Genomic DNA, 14203 nt, shown 5'->3' on the forward strand with positions numbered 1-14203 from the left:
AGGTATGGGCGACTTAGTCACATGTGTCCGACTGAATATGCAGCCATGGAACTGCAAAATTCGAGACTCTAGTTCCGATCAATCGTGCTTGTCAGCCTGAATCACCCTTTGGCGACTCGACTTAACAAATGTGGTGACGCGACTTGTGTAGCAAGGGGTTTTCTACCGTGGAACCTGTGTTTAGTCTATGAATCTACAGTGGGACGTTCTCAATTCAAAGTGGACTTTGGGGTCAAAGCCTAGACCAAAGGTGCTTAATTAGGGAGACTCATCGGGTAGCAAATTCCATCCTCAGCTAAACCAAGCCCCGGGTGGTAGCCTAATCGAAGAAGTTGAGCTTGTGCCCAAGCCCACCTTTTTCTAAATATACCAACGTGGTCTCGAGGAGGTTTGGAACCCTCGTTGTGACTTTCATGTGGAATATCCACCAAAGAAATGATACCAAGAATGGTCATGGATCAATACAGGATCGAGGAGAAGGGACTGAATGTCGAATGAAGCTTGGGTTGACGGGGGCGCTATCAAGGTAGAGACATCATCCGTTCATGGGAAACTTTGTAATGAACACCCTCTCTATTGAAATGAAGTATTTTAGGAAAATAAAAAGTACACTCACGAGAGCTTATGCTCAAAATGGAAAGTGGACAATATCAAAGTATTCTAATATATATTACGAGTATTTATATTAAATAATTAAAGATAAATATATTTTTGCTCTAAAATTTAAAATATTTGAAATAATAAAAATTTGGAAATTTTTGAAAAAGAAAAGGCCAACGGACCGTTCAAAATTTAAAATCGCACTCAAACGATCCAAAGGACAAAAATGATCGAATCCTCTTAACGAATCGTGACCGTCCATCGTCTGATTTATATACGTCTTCCACTTTCCCTCTCTTTTCGAAGATACCTCATTTCAAATTGTTTGAATCACTTCTACGTTCTGCTCTCTTCGCCCCTCTCTCACAGCAGTCTTCTTCTTCCGATTCCTCTTCGGGAACGGTGCATTTCTCACAATTTCATCGGCAAGAAGAAATTCTTGCGAGCTTTTACAAGCAATGCCGTTCATATCAGACGCGGCTAGTGCAATCAAGAACCGATTTGGGTTTCAGGATCATGCATCTAACAGTGCGAATCCACCACGGGGTTCACCGGATTTTCTTAAATCGGCTACCAAGGAGAGTGTCGCTCAGATGTCTGCTATACGGAGTATTGGCGAGTTCAACGATGAAGATGCAGTTGGTGATGTTGCTGTATCGTCGGGCCAGATCTTTGAGCTTCGGGAGGATCCCTCGTTCTGGAAAGATCATAATGTGCAGGTAACTTTGGGTTGTTTGGTTGACTTGGCTATAATTTTAATTCTACATTTTGAGAATAACAGACTGGTTTATGTTGACTTGATAGCATCAGTAAGCTGTAAAGGTCCGTTATAATTTTGGACATTCGAGCCATTTCACTCTTCAATTTTGGTTCAGCTGATTCTTATTTTGGTAGATGGAATCAGGAAATCTTTGATATCTGCAACTGGTAGAAATTACTTTTATTTGAACGTGAAGCCATATGAATGTTTCCTTTTGAATACCCTGGTTGGCATTGTTTAGAAAAATCATATTCAATCAACTACGGTGATGTCAATTATGACGATATTAGCTCTGCAATTTCATCGCCCTTTCTGTTCCAAGTAACCATCAGGTCTTCAATTCTATGTTTTGAGGAAATCAAACGGGTTTATGTTGATGTAATAGCAAAAGTAAGCTGTGAAGGTCCGTTATAATATTGAACATTCGGGGCATTTCTTTGAGAGCTATCTAGAATTTCTGGTTTTTTTTTTTTTTTTTTTTTTTTTTTCATGTATGTTTGGAACTTATTGGTTCTCGGAATGAACAACTCTTGCTAGCTTCTACTTCTTGTGATAGTCCTTATATTTCGTGTTTTGAGTACAGGTGATCATAAGGATTCGCCCACTTAGTAGTTCAGAAGTATCTTTGCAAGGCTATGGAAAATGCGTTAGGCAGGAGAGCTGTCAGACTCTTACATGGACAGGGCATCCTGAATCGCGCTTTACGTTTGATTTAGTTGCAGATGAGAATGTCAGCCAGGTATTTTTTTCGATTACGTTCTTTCATTTTCTTTCTGTTAATTGGGACTTAATCTGGCAGTGTAACAGGAGAAGCTTTTCAAAATGGCTGGATTACCCATGGTGGATAACTGTGTTGGAGGCTACAACAGTTGCATGTTTGCATATGGCCAAGTAAGACGTTCGAATTTTCCTTGTTGATTCTGCAAATTGGGTAAAGCTTCCAGCATTGTCTTTTGAAGAAAAAACTTTGGAGATTTCGTGTACCATATAAATTTGACAATAATCATATAGTTCTTGGATTCTGGTGTGTCTGATGGTAGTTGTTATTTGAGTGCAATCGTTTTTGTGAGTATATATTTCTTCAATTTGAGGTTTAAGCTTCAATGGTTTGAATTTTTACGTCTAGACTGGGAGTGGAAAGACTCACACCATGCTTGGAGATATTGAGGGTGGTACACGAAGACATAGCGTCAACTGTGGGATGACGCCTAGAGTATTTGAATACTTATTCACGAGAATCCAGAAGGTATGCATCTCTTGGCTATTCTCAATTCAGGATTGAGATTAGTATCATTGGAAATGTCTTTTACTCTTCGATACCAATCCCTTACTGCAGTTATATTGTATAGATATTTCAAGATTTTTGTGTAGCAGTACTTAATTCAATTATGATATTTTAGGAAAAAGAGGCCCGCAAAGATGAGAAGCTGAAGTACACGTGTAGATGCTCGTTTCTGGAAATATATAATGAACAGATACTTGATCTTCTGGACCCATCATCTAACAACTTACAGGTAAGAGTAATATTTTGTAAGTTCTGTTTTCACTTAAAGAACAGATAGCTTTAGTAACCAAACTGTGATACCTTTGGAAGAATGGCATCACAGAACGAAAATGAAAATTTTTAATTTTCGGTTTTATCAGGAGATTCTTTTCGAAGTGGAATAGAAAATGAATAGGAATAGCCTTAATCGGCAGCATTTTTTTCGTTATTCCTTCTTTTGATTTATGAATTTAATTGGATCAAGCATGTAATTTTTCTATAACCCCTTTATATTATTCAATTTGATTTGGATTTTGATTATCAAAATATATATTTTTTCTAATACATTATAGATTAGAGAAGACAGTAAGAAAGGGATTTACGTAGAGAACCTCAAAGAGATAGAAGTTACAAGTGCTCGCGATGTTCTTCAGCTACTTCTTCAGGTATGTTCTGAATGGCGTTATAAACGCTATGCAGGATATATATTTTGAATGTTGGACTGAAATCAGTTTTTCTACTGACCTCTATTTCACATTCAATATTCATATATGCACATCTGTATCGAAAGGTTCAGGAGATTACTGGATAGATACAGTTTGCGAACTTTAATTGTGCAGTCGAAAATGAAAGTTAACTATGATTTCAGGGTGCTGCAAACAGAAAGGTGGCATCCACCAATATGAATCGTGCTAGCAGTCGTTCCCATAGTGTATTTACATGCATCATTGAAAGTAAGGTAAAATTTGACATCCAATTTTTATGGAGATAAGTTTATAACCCTTTTAAATTTACAACTTTTTATTGCTTCCATTTTGAGATTACTGACAGTGAATCAAATATTCTCTAGTGGGAATCCCAAGGCGTAACTCACCACCGATTTGCTCGACTTAATCTTGTTGATTTAGCCGGATCAGAAAGGTAAGTAATCCACCTTACCAACTTGTCGAGTTTTAATCTCCTCCTTCCGCCCCCTTCCGCTATGCTGCTTGCAACCAAAGTAGCTAACAAGAAGACAATGGAGTTCACTCAAAAGAAGGCATTCAAAAATTTTAACATTTTTCTCCCTGCCATCATATTATCTTCACTTGTTGCTTTTGCTTGAATGTCTTGAAAAGTTACCAAAGCATCCTTGGGAATTCCTTATTTTAAGAAAAAAAACTATTGAATTAGTTTCACTTGCTTCCTTGGGAATTCCTTCCCCCTGTGCATTTGAGATTTTTTATTCTTGAGCTTTATATATGCATCTTAATCAGGCAGAAGAGTTCTGGAGCTGAAGGTGAACGTCTTAAGGAAGCTACTAATATCAACAAATCTCTTTCTACATTAGGGTATGCTTTTTAAGCTTTTATATATTATTTGTATACTTGTAGCAACCAGAATAATTTGCTAACCTCAAGTATTTTGGCATGGAATATGTTCAAACTACAGGCTTGTGATAATGAATCTAATCAACGTATCCAATGGAAAGTCACTTCACGTACCTTATAGGGACTCCAAGCTTACATTTCTGCTTCAGGTATTGAAATGTAGTTTGTCATATCAACGAAATTTTATCACTTACTGAAGTTAAGCAACTTAATTTATTTGAATTATTCTGTGTAGTAATATGGAGAAGCTTGCATTTCATTTCACAAAGTGACCGACAGGATAATGTCCTATATTTGTTGCAACTGCAATGTTTTCTTGTGTACAGAAATGTTCTCGGGTTTATTAGTTGGACAGTTTTGCCTGAACTTGTGTTGTAATTTTGATACCTTGCAACAAGTATGAAGCTAAACTTTCTGAAATTAGCTTAATGTATTGAGTATCATTATTATTTTTTGATGAAATATCATTCCTCTTAGTACAATAGCAAATGCTTAATTACATGTACATCACTTGTATCAGAATGTAGGTTCACGATTATGGTAATAAATATTTAAGTTGTTTGCTAATTTATGGTTACATGTCCAAGAACGGTTTATGTTCAACCAGTTTAATTTGTTTGCTTTCTAATTGTTCTCGTACTCCCAACTTATTAGTTGTTTTATGAACTTGTGTGTTTTAGGATTCTCTGGGAGGAAATGCAAAAACGATCATCATTGCTAATATCAGTCCTTCAAGCTGGTTAGTGAATTGCTTTTGTACCAATTCCCACTTAATCACGTGGATAATTTTTTTTTTTTTGGGTTTTTTAGGTTATTCTTTGTTTTTTTTTTCCCCTTTTTTTATACCATCATATTGTTTATATATGTGTGTGTGTATATATATATCATTACGTTTGTTTCAATCTTTGTAAGACTTTGATTTGGGTCCTTGCAGCTGTTCTTTGGAAACACTAAGCACGTTGAAGTTTGCACAACGGGCTAAATTTATAAAGAATAATGTATGTTCCGTAGTCTCTTTTGTATGCTTTCTTTTCTATGCATATCGCAAAAAATATGCACATAGCGAACAACATGAGCTAGCTATAGCCATCCATTATATATTTATTAAATTTTCCTTGGAAACTTGAAGTGATATTTACCAATAAGTTCCTTTCAGTTCTCATCATTAAATATCTGCTTTTACTCAGGCAATCGTGAACGAAGATACTTCTGGAGATGTAATTGCCATGAGGCTACAGATTCAACAACTTAAGGTACCAAGATGTCTATTAGGAAGTTGCCTTGTATTCTGTCATCCGGCTCGTTAAATATTCTACACGAAACTGGAACGATGTGAAATATACATTAATCATCAGCAGCTTCTTAGTTCATAAAAATTGTGGTTGTTCGGGTAATTGCTTGTACTTACTCATATGCAATCTTCAGAAAGAAGTTTCCAGATTACGGGGTTTAGTTAATGATGGAGACAATCAAGATAACGATAGCTTAGCAGTAAGCTTTCCTGGAACTCCAGGAACTTTAAAATGGGATGGACTTCACGGGTCAATGAGTCCTTTTACAGCTGGTAGAAGGATGTCTCAGGTATTGAACGTTACCTCTTAAGCTGGAGGAAATTTTTTGAAATTACTTGTTTTTAATAAAATTTTTTTGGTGTATTTCAGAGAAGAGACTATGAAGTTGCCCTTGTTGGGGCCTTCAGGAGAGAAAAGGATAAGGACATGGCGTTGCAAGCATTGGCTAATGAAAATCAGGCAGCGATGCAACTGGTATGTTAACCAACGTGCTGCTGCTTCTTGGTTCATGGATGCGCAGCACACTTCCACATATAACTCCTGTCATTAGTGAAGAATTTAGATATTGATGGAAGTTGGTACAAAGACGTGTGGCATTTGCTTTCAAAGTAGATATCTAGTTTCTCATTGTTGACAATTCTTGTTTGGTATGATTAGGCCAAGCAAAGAGAGGATGAAATACAAAGTCTTAAAATGAGACTACGGTTTCGAGAAGCAGGAATAAAAAGGTTGGAAGCAGTTGCTTCTGGAAAGATCTCTGCTGAAACACACTTACTGAAAGAAAAAGAGGAACATTTGAAGGAAATTGAGGTTTTGAAAAATCAGGTTGATCGGAACCAAGAGGTTACCAGATTTGCCATGGAAAACCTGCGTTTGAAGGAAGAAATTAGAAGGTAGGTTCTTTCAACGACCTTTCTTTGCACGATTATTTTCTTGTCCAGTGCACTAAAGAAGCTTACTATAGTTCAGGATCATATAGAATTATTTAAAATATAAGAAACATGCATAATTTTCTTGTCAACCGTCACACAGAAGTGGAACTGATCTTGAATATTGAGACAAGAAATTCATATTTTAGAAATTATACGATGACATTAATCTAATTTCTGCCACATCAGTAATTTTCTATGTTATTTCCTCGTCTAATCTGCATTAATTTACAGGTTGAAGTCATTTTATGAAGAGGGCGAACGGGAGATGGTACACGAACAGATCATGGAATTGGAAAGCAAGGTAAAAACATAAGAAGAATCTTCACATAATTTTTTATTTTAGAATTTATGGTAAAAAAATTTAGCTTCTAATGAAACCTACAGTTATTGGAAGCACTTGACTGGAAACTAATGCATGAATCAGATCCTTCGTCAATCCAGGTACTTCTGTGATTTTTTATTTTATGGTGAATTATTATAACATGAAATTTATATCCAGCCCTTATAATCTTCTATATGTAAATGCTACATTGCAGAAAGGAAATCCAGACATGATAGCAGATGTCGATGATGAAAACTTCCTGACTACCAATCAGGTTAGACTGAGTTACTATCATACGTGTTTACCTAGAAGAATCGAACGAAAAGGAAATTACATACTTCAACCTTGATGACAATTGAGCATAGTTTATGATTTGATTGAATGCCAATTTAACCTTTTCCTTTTTCATTTTTCCATCGCTGAAATCTATAGTTGCATTCATTTTCAGCACGTCTTTTATCAATTTAATAACAATTTGATTTTTTAAAACTAAACATAAAAATACGACTTTCACCTATTCTTATCAATTTTTTCATACGTTTTCAAAATCAAAGCTAAAATTTGAAAACTAAAATAATTAATTTTCAAAAACTGAGAACTAAAAACTAAGAACCAAGAATTTAATGGTTGTCAAATAGAATTACTTTTATACTTGGATAACAGAGAATTTCATTCATCATCAAGCATCTTTAATTTTTTACGGTTCTTTGCCCGTGTTTTTTATTTAGGAGCGGGGATCACCATGGAGATCTTCAATAAACGAGGAGAATGAATTCCTTCGCATGCAGGTGGTAACAAAACTCGTACAATATGGGTGTAATATAGAAGAAGCTTAATTCTGTCTCAAACTTATTCTACTTGATTGCAATTGTATAATTAGGTTTTGATGATATCCATGTTACTGTTTTAGGCCATTCATAACCAAGATGAATTGGATACACTTCGCAAGGAACTTGAATTATGCGTTGAAGAAAAGGAAAAATTAGCGAGGTAATATTATATGTTCTCTATTGAATGTAAAAAGAGTTTTGAACAACCTCAATGGTCCGATTTAACCGATAAAAATGAAATTTAGTTTGAGAGGTAGTAGTGTCTTTTTCCAGCTGGTGCTCTGGATTTTATGTTGGTTTATAAACTGAACATTTATGGCAGCAATTAAGTGCATCTGATCTTGCAGGCGTGTAGATGAAATGGCAACAAAACTCGAGTCTAACGGATATACTGGACCTGTGGACGGAACTAATCAAGTTGAGCTTCCTTTGGCATCAAATGACATGTCCACCATCAGTTTTAGCGACCAAATGGAGTTAAAGACAATGGTTGACGCCATTGCTGCTGCTAGTCAAAGAGAAGCAAGTGCTCATGAAACGGCAATAGCCTTGTCCAAAGAGAATGATGAACTTCGTATGAAGCTAAGAGTTCTAATCGAGGATAACAATAAACTCATTGAACTGTATGAAACAGCAGCTTCGGAAAGTAAGTTTGGAAATGGAAGTAAAGTTGAAACTGCACAGAATGATGCTAAAGTGGTCGAAACTTCCGATGAAAAAGAGGCTCATGAGAAAGCGGTTGAGCGGCTACAGCAACAGCTAGTGGAAATGCACGAGGAAAATGATAAGTTAATGAGCTTGTATGAAGGGGCCATGCAGGAGAAAGATGAGTTCAAGAAGATGCTTTCTTCTTTAGAACACACAAAAGCTGACACGAAAGGAGAATCTGATTGCATCGAGAAGTTTGTTGAAGTTGATGAAGGGATGAACGAGGCATACGTTGAACCTTTCAACCCCAATGAAGCACAAAATTTGGTCTGTCAATCTGTACCATCTGAAATGGAAATACTCGATGGAGGGGGAGAGAGCAATGAGTCCGTCCCAAGACTTGGAAATTCTCTTGAAGAAGAAAATGATGGTCTTGTTGCAGATGAATTATGTTCCCACACAAACTCTGATATAAAGGAAGGGAGTGGGTTGGATGAAGCAGACGAATTAGTTGAAGAGAAAGGTTTGTCTAATGTGGACAATGCAAAACAGATGCAATCTGAAACTCAGATGGAAACTGATCCACCCGCTCCAATTGTAGAAATGTTGCCAGAAGATTTAAGTAAGATTAGAAAGAAGCTTGAAACAGCAGAAGAACAACTTTCAGATTCAACCAGGAATATCAGTGTTTTAAGTTCACTTGAAAAGATGATATTTGAGGCCGATAAACTCTCAAAACAGGTTGAAGTTGTGGAAGATGAAGTTCAGTTTAAGCAGAAGGAGGTTGAATCCCTTAAACTAGTCTTAGCCAAAAAGCAAGAAAGTAGAGATCTTGCACAGAGTAAGCTTTGCGCTCTGAGATACTCGCTTACTAACTTTTCTTCTTCAGTAATTTATTTTGAACAACGAGAAACAAGGGCAAGAGCAAGGGCAGATGCTTCAAAGTCTTATTTGGCCCAGAGGAAAAACGAGCTGGCCTCCCTTCAAGCACACAAGGCAGAAATCGAGGCTCAATGTGTAAAGATTCAACAATCTGAAGTGGAACTGAGGAGCAACCTTGCAAGCTTAAAATCCAAGTTAGATGAAGAAAGTCAAAAACAAGAAAATGACAAGGTCCTCTTTGCAATAGATAATGTCGAGAAAACAGATCCCCAACCAAAGAGCTGGCAATTCACTGGTCGAGCCACAGATTTACTCAAGTCTGCAGAGGAAAAAACTAAGTTGCAAAATGAGATGAAGCTAGCTAAAGAAAAACTAGGGGCAATAAGAAAGGAACTTGAAGATTTGACAAGGAAGTCTAGAAAGGCTGATAGTGAAATCAAAGCTGTTCAGTTGGAGGTACAGAAAGCTTCAAGGTCCGTTGACGAGATGGAGGCCGGAGTTCAAGGGGCAATCAGTGAAAAGGAGACACTGTTGGAAATGAGGAACAGTGGAATGATAGAATTTGAGAACATTATGTTGGAGTACCAAGAGTGCCTATTTGAAGCAGGTCTGAAGGAGGCAGAGATAAGAATTTTGGAAGAAGAACTGCAGATGGAGCATCAAAGGATGGAGGAATTGGTGACAGAAAAATCTGTAGCCGTCCAAAAGACAAACCGGTTATTAGACGATAACAGGCATAACTCATGCTTCTTATCCGAAAAAGTTGAAGAAGAGATGAGAAGCATTCGCTCTTCAGTTATGGAGGCAAAATTATTGCTAGAGGGAAATCTACATCACAGTTAAGTTTTCATTGAACTGTTGCCACAATTTCTGTATATGTACATGTGAAGATGATTATGCTGATTATGCCTTATTGATGGATCCCCTTGTTTTGAGTAAACTATTCAATATATTCTTGTTGAGAAAAAAGGACTTGTCACATTTTCATCTTATAGGAAAGCTAATTTATATAAGAAAATTAAACAAATGACATCCATGTAATGAAGAAGAAGCTCTTTGAGACTCGATGATCTTGAATAATTGAATTATTTACTAAGCGAGTTGAGACACAATGTCATAAGTTACATTGCAAGTGGAGAAAACTTATCACTCAATGGTTCATAGTCGTCTGGAATATCCAGAACCGCCACACTTTTTGCAGAATATCAACCCTGCGAAGAAAATAAAAACTCAAATGAGATAAAAGTTCTTGATCAATCAAAAGCTTTGATTACTCGAGATAACAAGCGAAAACTAAAATCGAACATACAAGATTTGTTTTTTTTGAATAACAGACTAACAACACTTCTTTAAACTTTAATTTCAAGTTGATACAAGAGTTATTCCAACGTTTAGGTAATAAAAACTAGAAACAGGTTAAAAAGTGGTCATCAGTCGTGTTATCAGTTGACGTAGAGATTTCGATCAACAAACCGTAACAAAGAATGCTTGACGAGATTTCGATCAACAAACCGTAACAAAGAATGCTTGACGTAATTTGAAAGTATAAGAAGATAAGTAAATACCTGCACCCTTGCACACTTTGCAGTCAATTAATCCTGACTGTTGCTGCATCTTACCGTTGTCACAGAAGATGCATTTCGTGCCACCTGCACATCGACATTGTTGCCAACTTTTTGAGCAATGTCATGTTTAAGATATCTTTTGAGACAAAAACATTCATTTATGGAAAAGGAGCCTCAATAGATTAGCAACATTTGATAGAGTCTAGATTTAATGGATGGTTAACAAATGAAACGATTGGAGCTTCTAGGGGATGAAAAGGTCAATGGCAACAACTATCTTAGGTAAAACTCCCCAATCGTTTCATTCTTTAACTCGGTAGCTACCGAAAGAATTAAAGAGGGAAATTCATTGGATATAACAGTCTGCAAGTTTGCTACCGATACTACATTTCTAAAGAGACTAAAGATGTGCTGTAATCTCTTCAAAATGAACCATAAGTACAGCCAGAAGTTTCCTTTGGAGGAAGGCTTCTCAGCCCTTATGTGGGATTCCCGTATAGATGCCATACTCAGAATGCAATCCAACCTTATTAACGTTATGAGATGAACTATTCACATAACCTATCTATATGCGAAGGATAGGCAATATTCCCTCCCATTTCTCCATTTAATAGTACAAGGTTAACTAGCAAAATATGAAGGTGAAAATTCGAGCCTCTGCCTTTACTTATTGATTGAGGATATACGCCTCAACTAACTAAGTTATGTCGAGGTTCATTTAAAACCAACTAAACAAAAAATTTGATGAACTGAAAACAGAGTATAGAATGATTCAAACGTGTTCAAGACTATGATTATAATGACAAGATTGCTTCCTCTGGATTAAGGCCAACATAAATACCCCTTATTTGATGCATCCAAAACTGCAATGTTCATCGATCACTTGAAAGCATGGATCTCATGTGTTGTAAAACAATTTAATCAATAAATAAACTCAATCCTAAGAGACAACCAGAACTAGTATTAAATTCATCCCTTAATATAGCTACTTCATAATTCATGGCTAAGTAAAATTTAATTCTGAAGGCACCAAATTAAACGCAACTCTGAAGCAAACTATAGTTACCATTTCCAGCACATCGCTCACAAGGCACAGGACCACCCTGCAAAACCCGAACCAAAAAATTTAATCATCCTCACAACTTCCAAACAATAAATTCACAAGCAAACCGTCAGAGAAATGGGCAAAGAAGCGATACCTTCAGACCAAGAAAGAGGGACAGAGAAATGGCGACCAAAACGCTGAAAGTAGCAAGAAAAGTTTGGGTGTCCAATGGCGCGTCGTAGCTATTAAAGAGCAAAACGGGATGGATAACAGAGCTGATTGAGTGTATCGCCGCGGCGGAAGAAGTGGTTGCAACAGAAGCAGAAGCAGAATCAGAAACAGAAGCACAAGAACAGCAATAGAGAAGAGGAACTTCAGATTTTAGCAATGGAAGCTGAGGGAGAACGTTAAGAGCGGCCGTAGAAGGTAGCGCATACATCGATGGGAAATGGGGAGAGAGTTTGGTGGTTGTCTATCTCGGCGGCAGCGATTCTGGGAGCGCTCGAACCCGGTGAAGCAGCAGCGAGCGGATGAGGGGCGTCTGCCAGCTCCTAATTATGCTGAAAGGATAACCGTCCATTCACAACTGAATTTTGCTCTTTCACCCAATAATGGAGGTTAAATTAGATTATAATTTCACCGAATTTTCACATTTTAATTAAATCAAATAAAAAATTTGGTGTAAATTTATTAAATTCACTTATTAATTTAAAATTTATCAATTTAATTCTCAACTTTTTATAACGGTATCAATTTGTATTTTATGTGCTTTTTTTAATAAAAAATTAAAAAATTAAAATTTTTTAATTAATATAATTAATTTATAATAAGCAATATTTAAAAAATAAATCAAAATTTAGACGAGTTAAACGCAGCGTTTAATGGCTTAAAATTAAACTGGCGGGATCGCGGGATATACCGATATCGATACAGGATGGGCTACGGCTTCTTTAACTTGACGGAACGACATGTCGTCGAATTGTTCGAGAGAGAGAGAGATAGTAGTAGTATAAACCGATTGTGTGGAAGCCCTAGCGCCACCCCAAAGTTGAAGAAAAAACTGCCAAGTTTGCTGAGTTCTTCTCCTCTCCATTCAATTAGGGCTTCTTACCAGATTGCAGTTTGATTCAGTTTCGTGTTTGGAGGATGGGGAGGAGAGGCAAGCAGAAGAAGTTCAAGTTCGAGGAAGACGAAGACGAACTGAAAGAGAGGGCTTCGAAGACTACCGTTGTGGTGAGCAGTGACGACGAAGAGGCTAATGAAGATTTAAGCCTCAAGATTGTTGAGAAGGCTTTGAGATTGCGCTCCGGAAAGTTGGTCCGCTTTCCCGACCATAATCAGGTTGGTAACCGTGAACAGAGTGGTAATGGAGGTGTTGATGGTGTTGGAGTTGTCGAAGTGTCTTCGTCGCCTTTGGGGGATGCTGACACTGGTGCCGGAACTAGCGGAACCAGCGTCGATGTCATTGCTGCTGCTTCTGAGGCGCGGGAATTGGGGAGTAAGAAGTCGGCGAAGAAGAGGAAGAGGAAAGTTAAGAAGCTGGAAACTGAAGAGCCCCCCGTGAGTATTTTTCTACTTCCGCTTTAGTCTTTTTGAAAGAATCTAGAGGGAGGGAATAAGATATAGAAGGATTGTTTATCTTCTAGGACATTTACACGGCTTAAGAGACGGGTTCTTCAGTTCTGTTGATGACACGACGACTGTGGCGAGAAAGAAATACTTAACTCGGTCTAGGAGGGCTCATTGAACTTAAAACTGTGTACTTGGGGGGAAATTTTGCCTGCTTTTGTGGTTGATGGAAAACAAAATATTTGATAATATTACACGAGTTTCAAAGAACAAACCATCTTAAATTACTATCCAGATATTGTATTTCCTTTCCTCTAATCTGATAGAAAGGATCGTGGGGTTTGGCTATTTCTCATTGTCTTGCTGCTTCCTTTGATTTTAGGTGGTTGTCACAGAAGGAGAGAAAATCGAGACAATTCCATTGATAGATCAAGTTGATTCGGAGGAACCAAAAATTACTGAAATTGAGACAACTCCATTGATAGATCAAGTTGATTCGGAGGCACCAAACATTACTGACACAACTAATAATAACGTGTTTAGGAAACTTCTTGTGAGTCCCTTTATCTTCTCTGAATTACCGTTAAGGAAAATTGATGTTTGTGGAGGCTTAGTTTTGTGTCTCTTACATATTATTCTCCCAGCGTGGACCAAGATACTTTGACCCTCCAGATAGTTGGGGAGCGTGCTATAATTGTGGTGAGGAAGGTCATAATGCTGTCAGTTGCACATCAGCTAAACGGAAGAAACCATGCTTTGTCTGTGGAAGTCTGGAGCACAATGCAAGGAGTTGCTTTAAGGTCAGGAAGATACACAATCTATCTGCATCTTACTTCCCCTCTGTTTTTCTTTTCTTACAGCTGTCCTAGATGCTTCAAACTTTTCATTGGGGGGGGGGGGGGGGT

The 14203-nt window shown here is 37.3% G+C and overlaps 3 protein-coding genes across 8 annotated transcripts in view; 2 read left to right on the forward strand and 1 right to left on the reverse strand.

Annotated features, from left to right (window-relative positions):
• Positions 1-900: 900 nt before the first annotated feature.
• Positions 901-10088, forward strand: LOC111441230 (kinesin-like protein KIN-12E). The gene is made up of 22 exons (XM_023078215.1): positions 901-1319; positions 1944-2099; positions 2168-2251; positions 2487-2606; positions 2761-2874; positions 3197-3289; positions 3493-3582; positions 3694-3764; positions 4100-4174; positions 4275-4362; positions 4894-4952; positions 5148-5211; positions 5401-5466; positions 5639-5794; positions 5875-5979; positions 6163-6398; positions 6669-6738; positions 6822-6878; positions 6974-7033; positions 7488-7547; positions 7670-7749; positions 7937-10088. Exons 1-22 carry the CDS (start codon positions 1059-1061, stop codon positions 9960-9962), a joined length of 4191 nt encoding a protein of 1396 aa, XP_022933983.1. The 5' UTR covers positions 901-1058; the 3' UTR covers positions 9963-10088.
• A 72-nt stretch (positions 10089-10160) lies between these two features.
• Positions 10161-12316, reverse strand: LOC111441233. The gene is made up of 4 exons (XM_023078226.1): positions 11884-12316; positions 11751-11787; positions 10685-10768; positions 10161-10330 (listed from the first exon to the last, which is right to left on the reverse strand). The coding sequence occupies exons 1-4, from the start codon at positions 12166-12168 to the stop codon at positions 10278-10280; spliced, it is 459 nt and encodes a 152-aa protein (XP_022933994.1). The 5' UTR covers positions 12169-12316; the 3' UTR covers positions 10161-10277.
• Positions 12317-12691: 375 nt separating this feature from the next.
• The window catches only part of LOC111441232 (zinc finger CCHC domain-containing protein 7-like), a 5960-nt gene continuing 4448 nt past the window's right edge, over positions 12692-14203 (forward strand). For 3 of the 6 annotated variants that reach the window (XM_023078219.1, XM_023078224.1, XM_023078220.1), the window contains exons 1-3: positions 12694-13289; positions 13681-13851; positions 13943-14098. In XM_023078219.1, the coding sequence (XP_022933987.1) occupies positions 12876-13289; positions 13681-13851; positions 13943-14098 (741 nt within the window). In that variant the 5' untranslated portion in view covers positions 12694-12875. Of the gene's footprint in view, positions 13290-13680; positions 13852-13942; positions 14099-14203 lie in introns of all 6 variants that reach the window. The other 3 variants (XM_023078223.1, XM_023078222.1, XM_023078221.1) reach the window with 3 other exon arrangements.

The sequence above is a fragment of the Cucurbita moschata genome, unplaced genomic scaffold (genome assembly GCF_002738365.1).
Source record: "Cucurbita moschata cultivar Rifu unplaced genomic scaffold, Cmos_1.0 Cmo_Scf00003, whole genome shotgun sequence".
In the NCBI taxonomy this organism is placed as follows: domain Eukaryota; kingdom Viridiplantae; phylum Streptophyta; class Magnoliopsida; order Cucurbitales; family Cucurbitaceae; genus Cucurbita; species Cucurbita moschata.

Bases quoted from the DNA above. Each gene is read 5' to 3' on its own strand.
- LOC111441230 (XM_023078215.1), top strand. From the start codon at position 1,059: ATGCCGTTCATATCAGACGCGGCTAGTGCAATCAAGAACCGATTTGGG. The intron at 3,583-3,693 runs GTAAAATTTGAC...AATATTCTCTAG, and splicing joins CATGCATCATTGAAAGTAAG to TGGGAATCCCAAGGCGTAAC. The intron at 6,399-6,668 runs GTAGGTTCTTTC...ATTAATTTACAG, and splicing joins TTGAAGGAAGAAATTAGAAG to GTTGAAGTCATTTTATGAAG.
- LOC111441233 (XM_023078226.1), bottom strand. From the start codon at position 12,168: ATGTATGCGCTACCTTCTACGGCCGCTCTTAACGTTCTCCCTCAGCTT. The intron at 10,769-11,750 runs GTAACTATAGTT...GTCGATGTGCAG, and splicing joins TGAGCGATGTGCTGGAAATG to GTGGCACGAAATGCATCTTC. The intron at 10,331-10,684 runs GTATTTACTTAT...TTTTCTTCGCAG, and splicing joins CAAAGTGTGCAAGGGTGCAG to GGTTGATATTCTGCAAAAAG.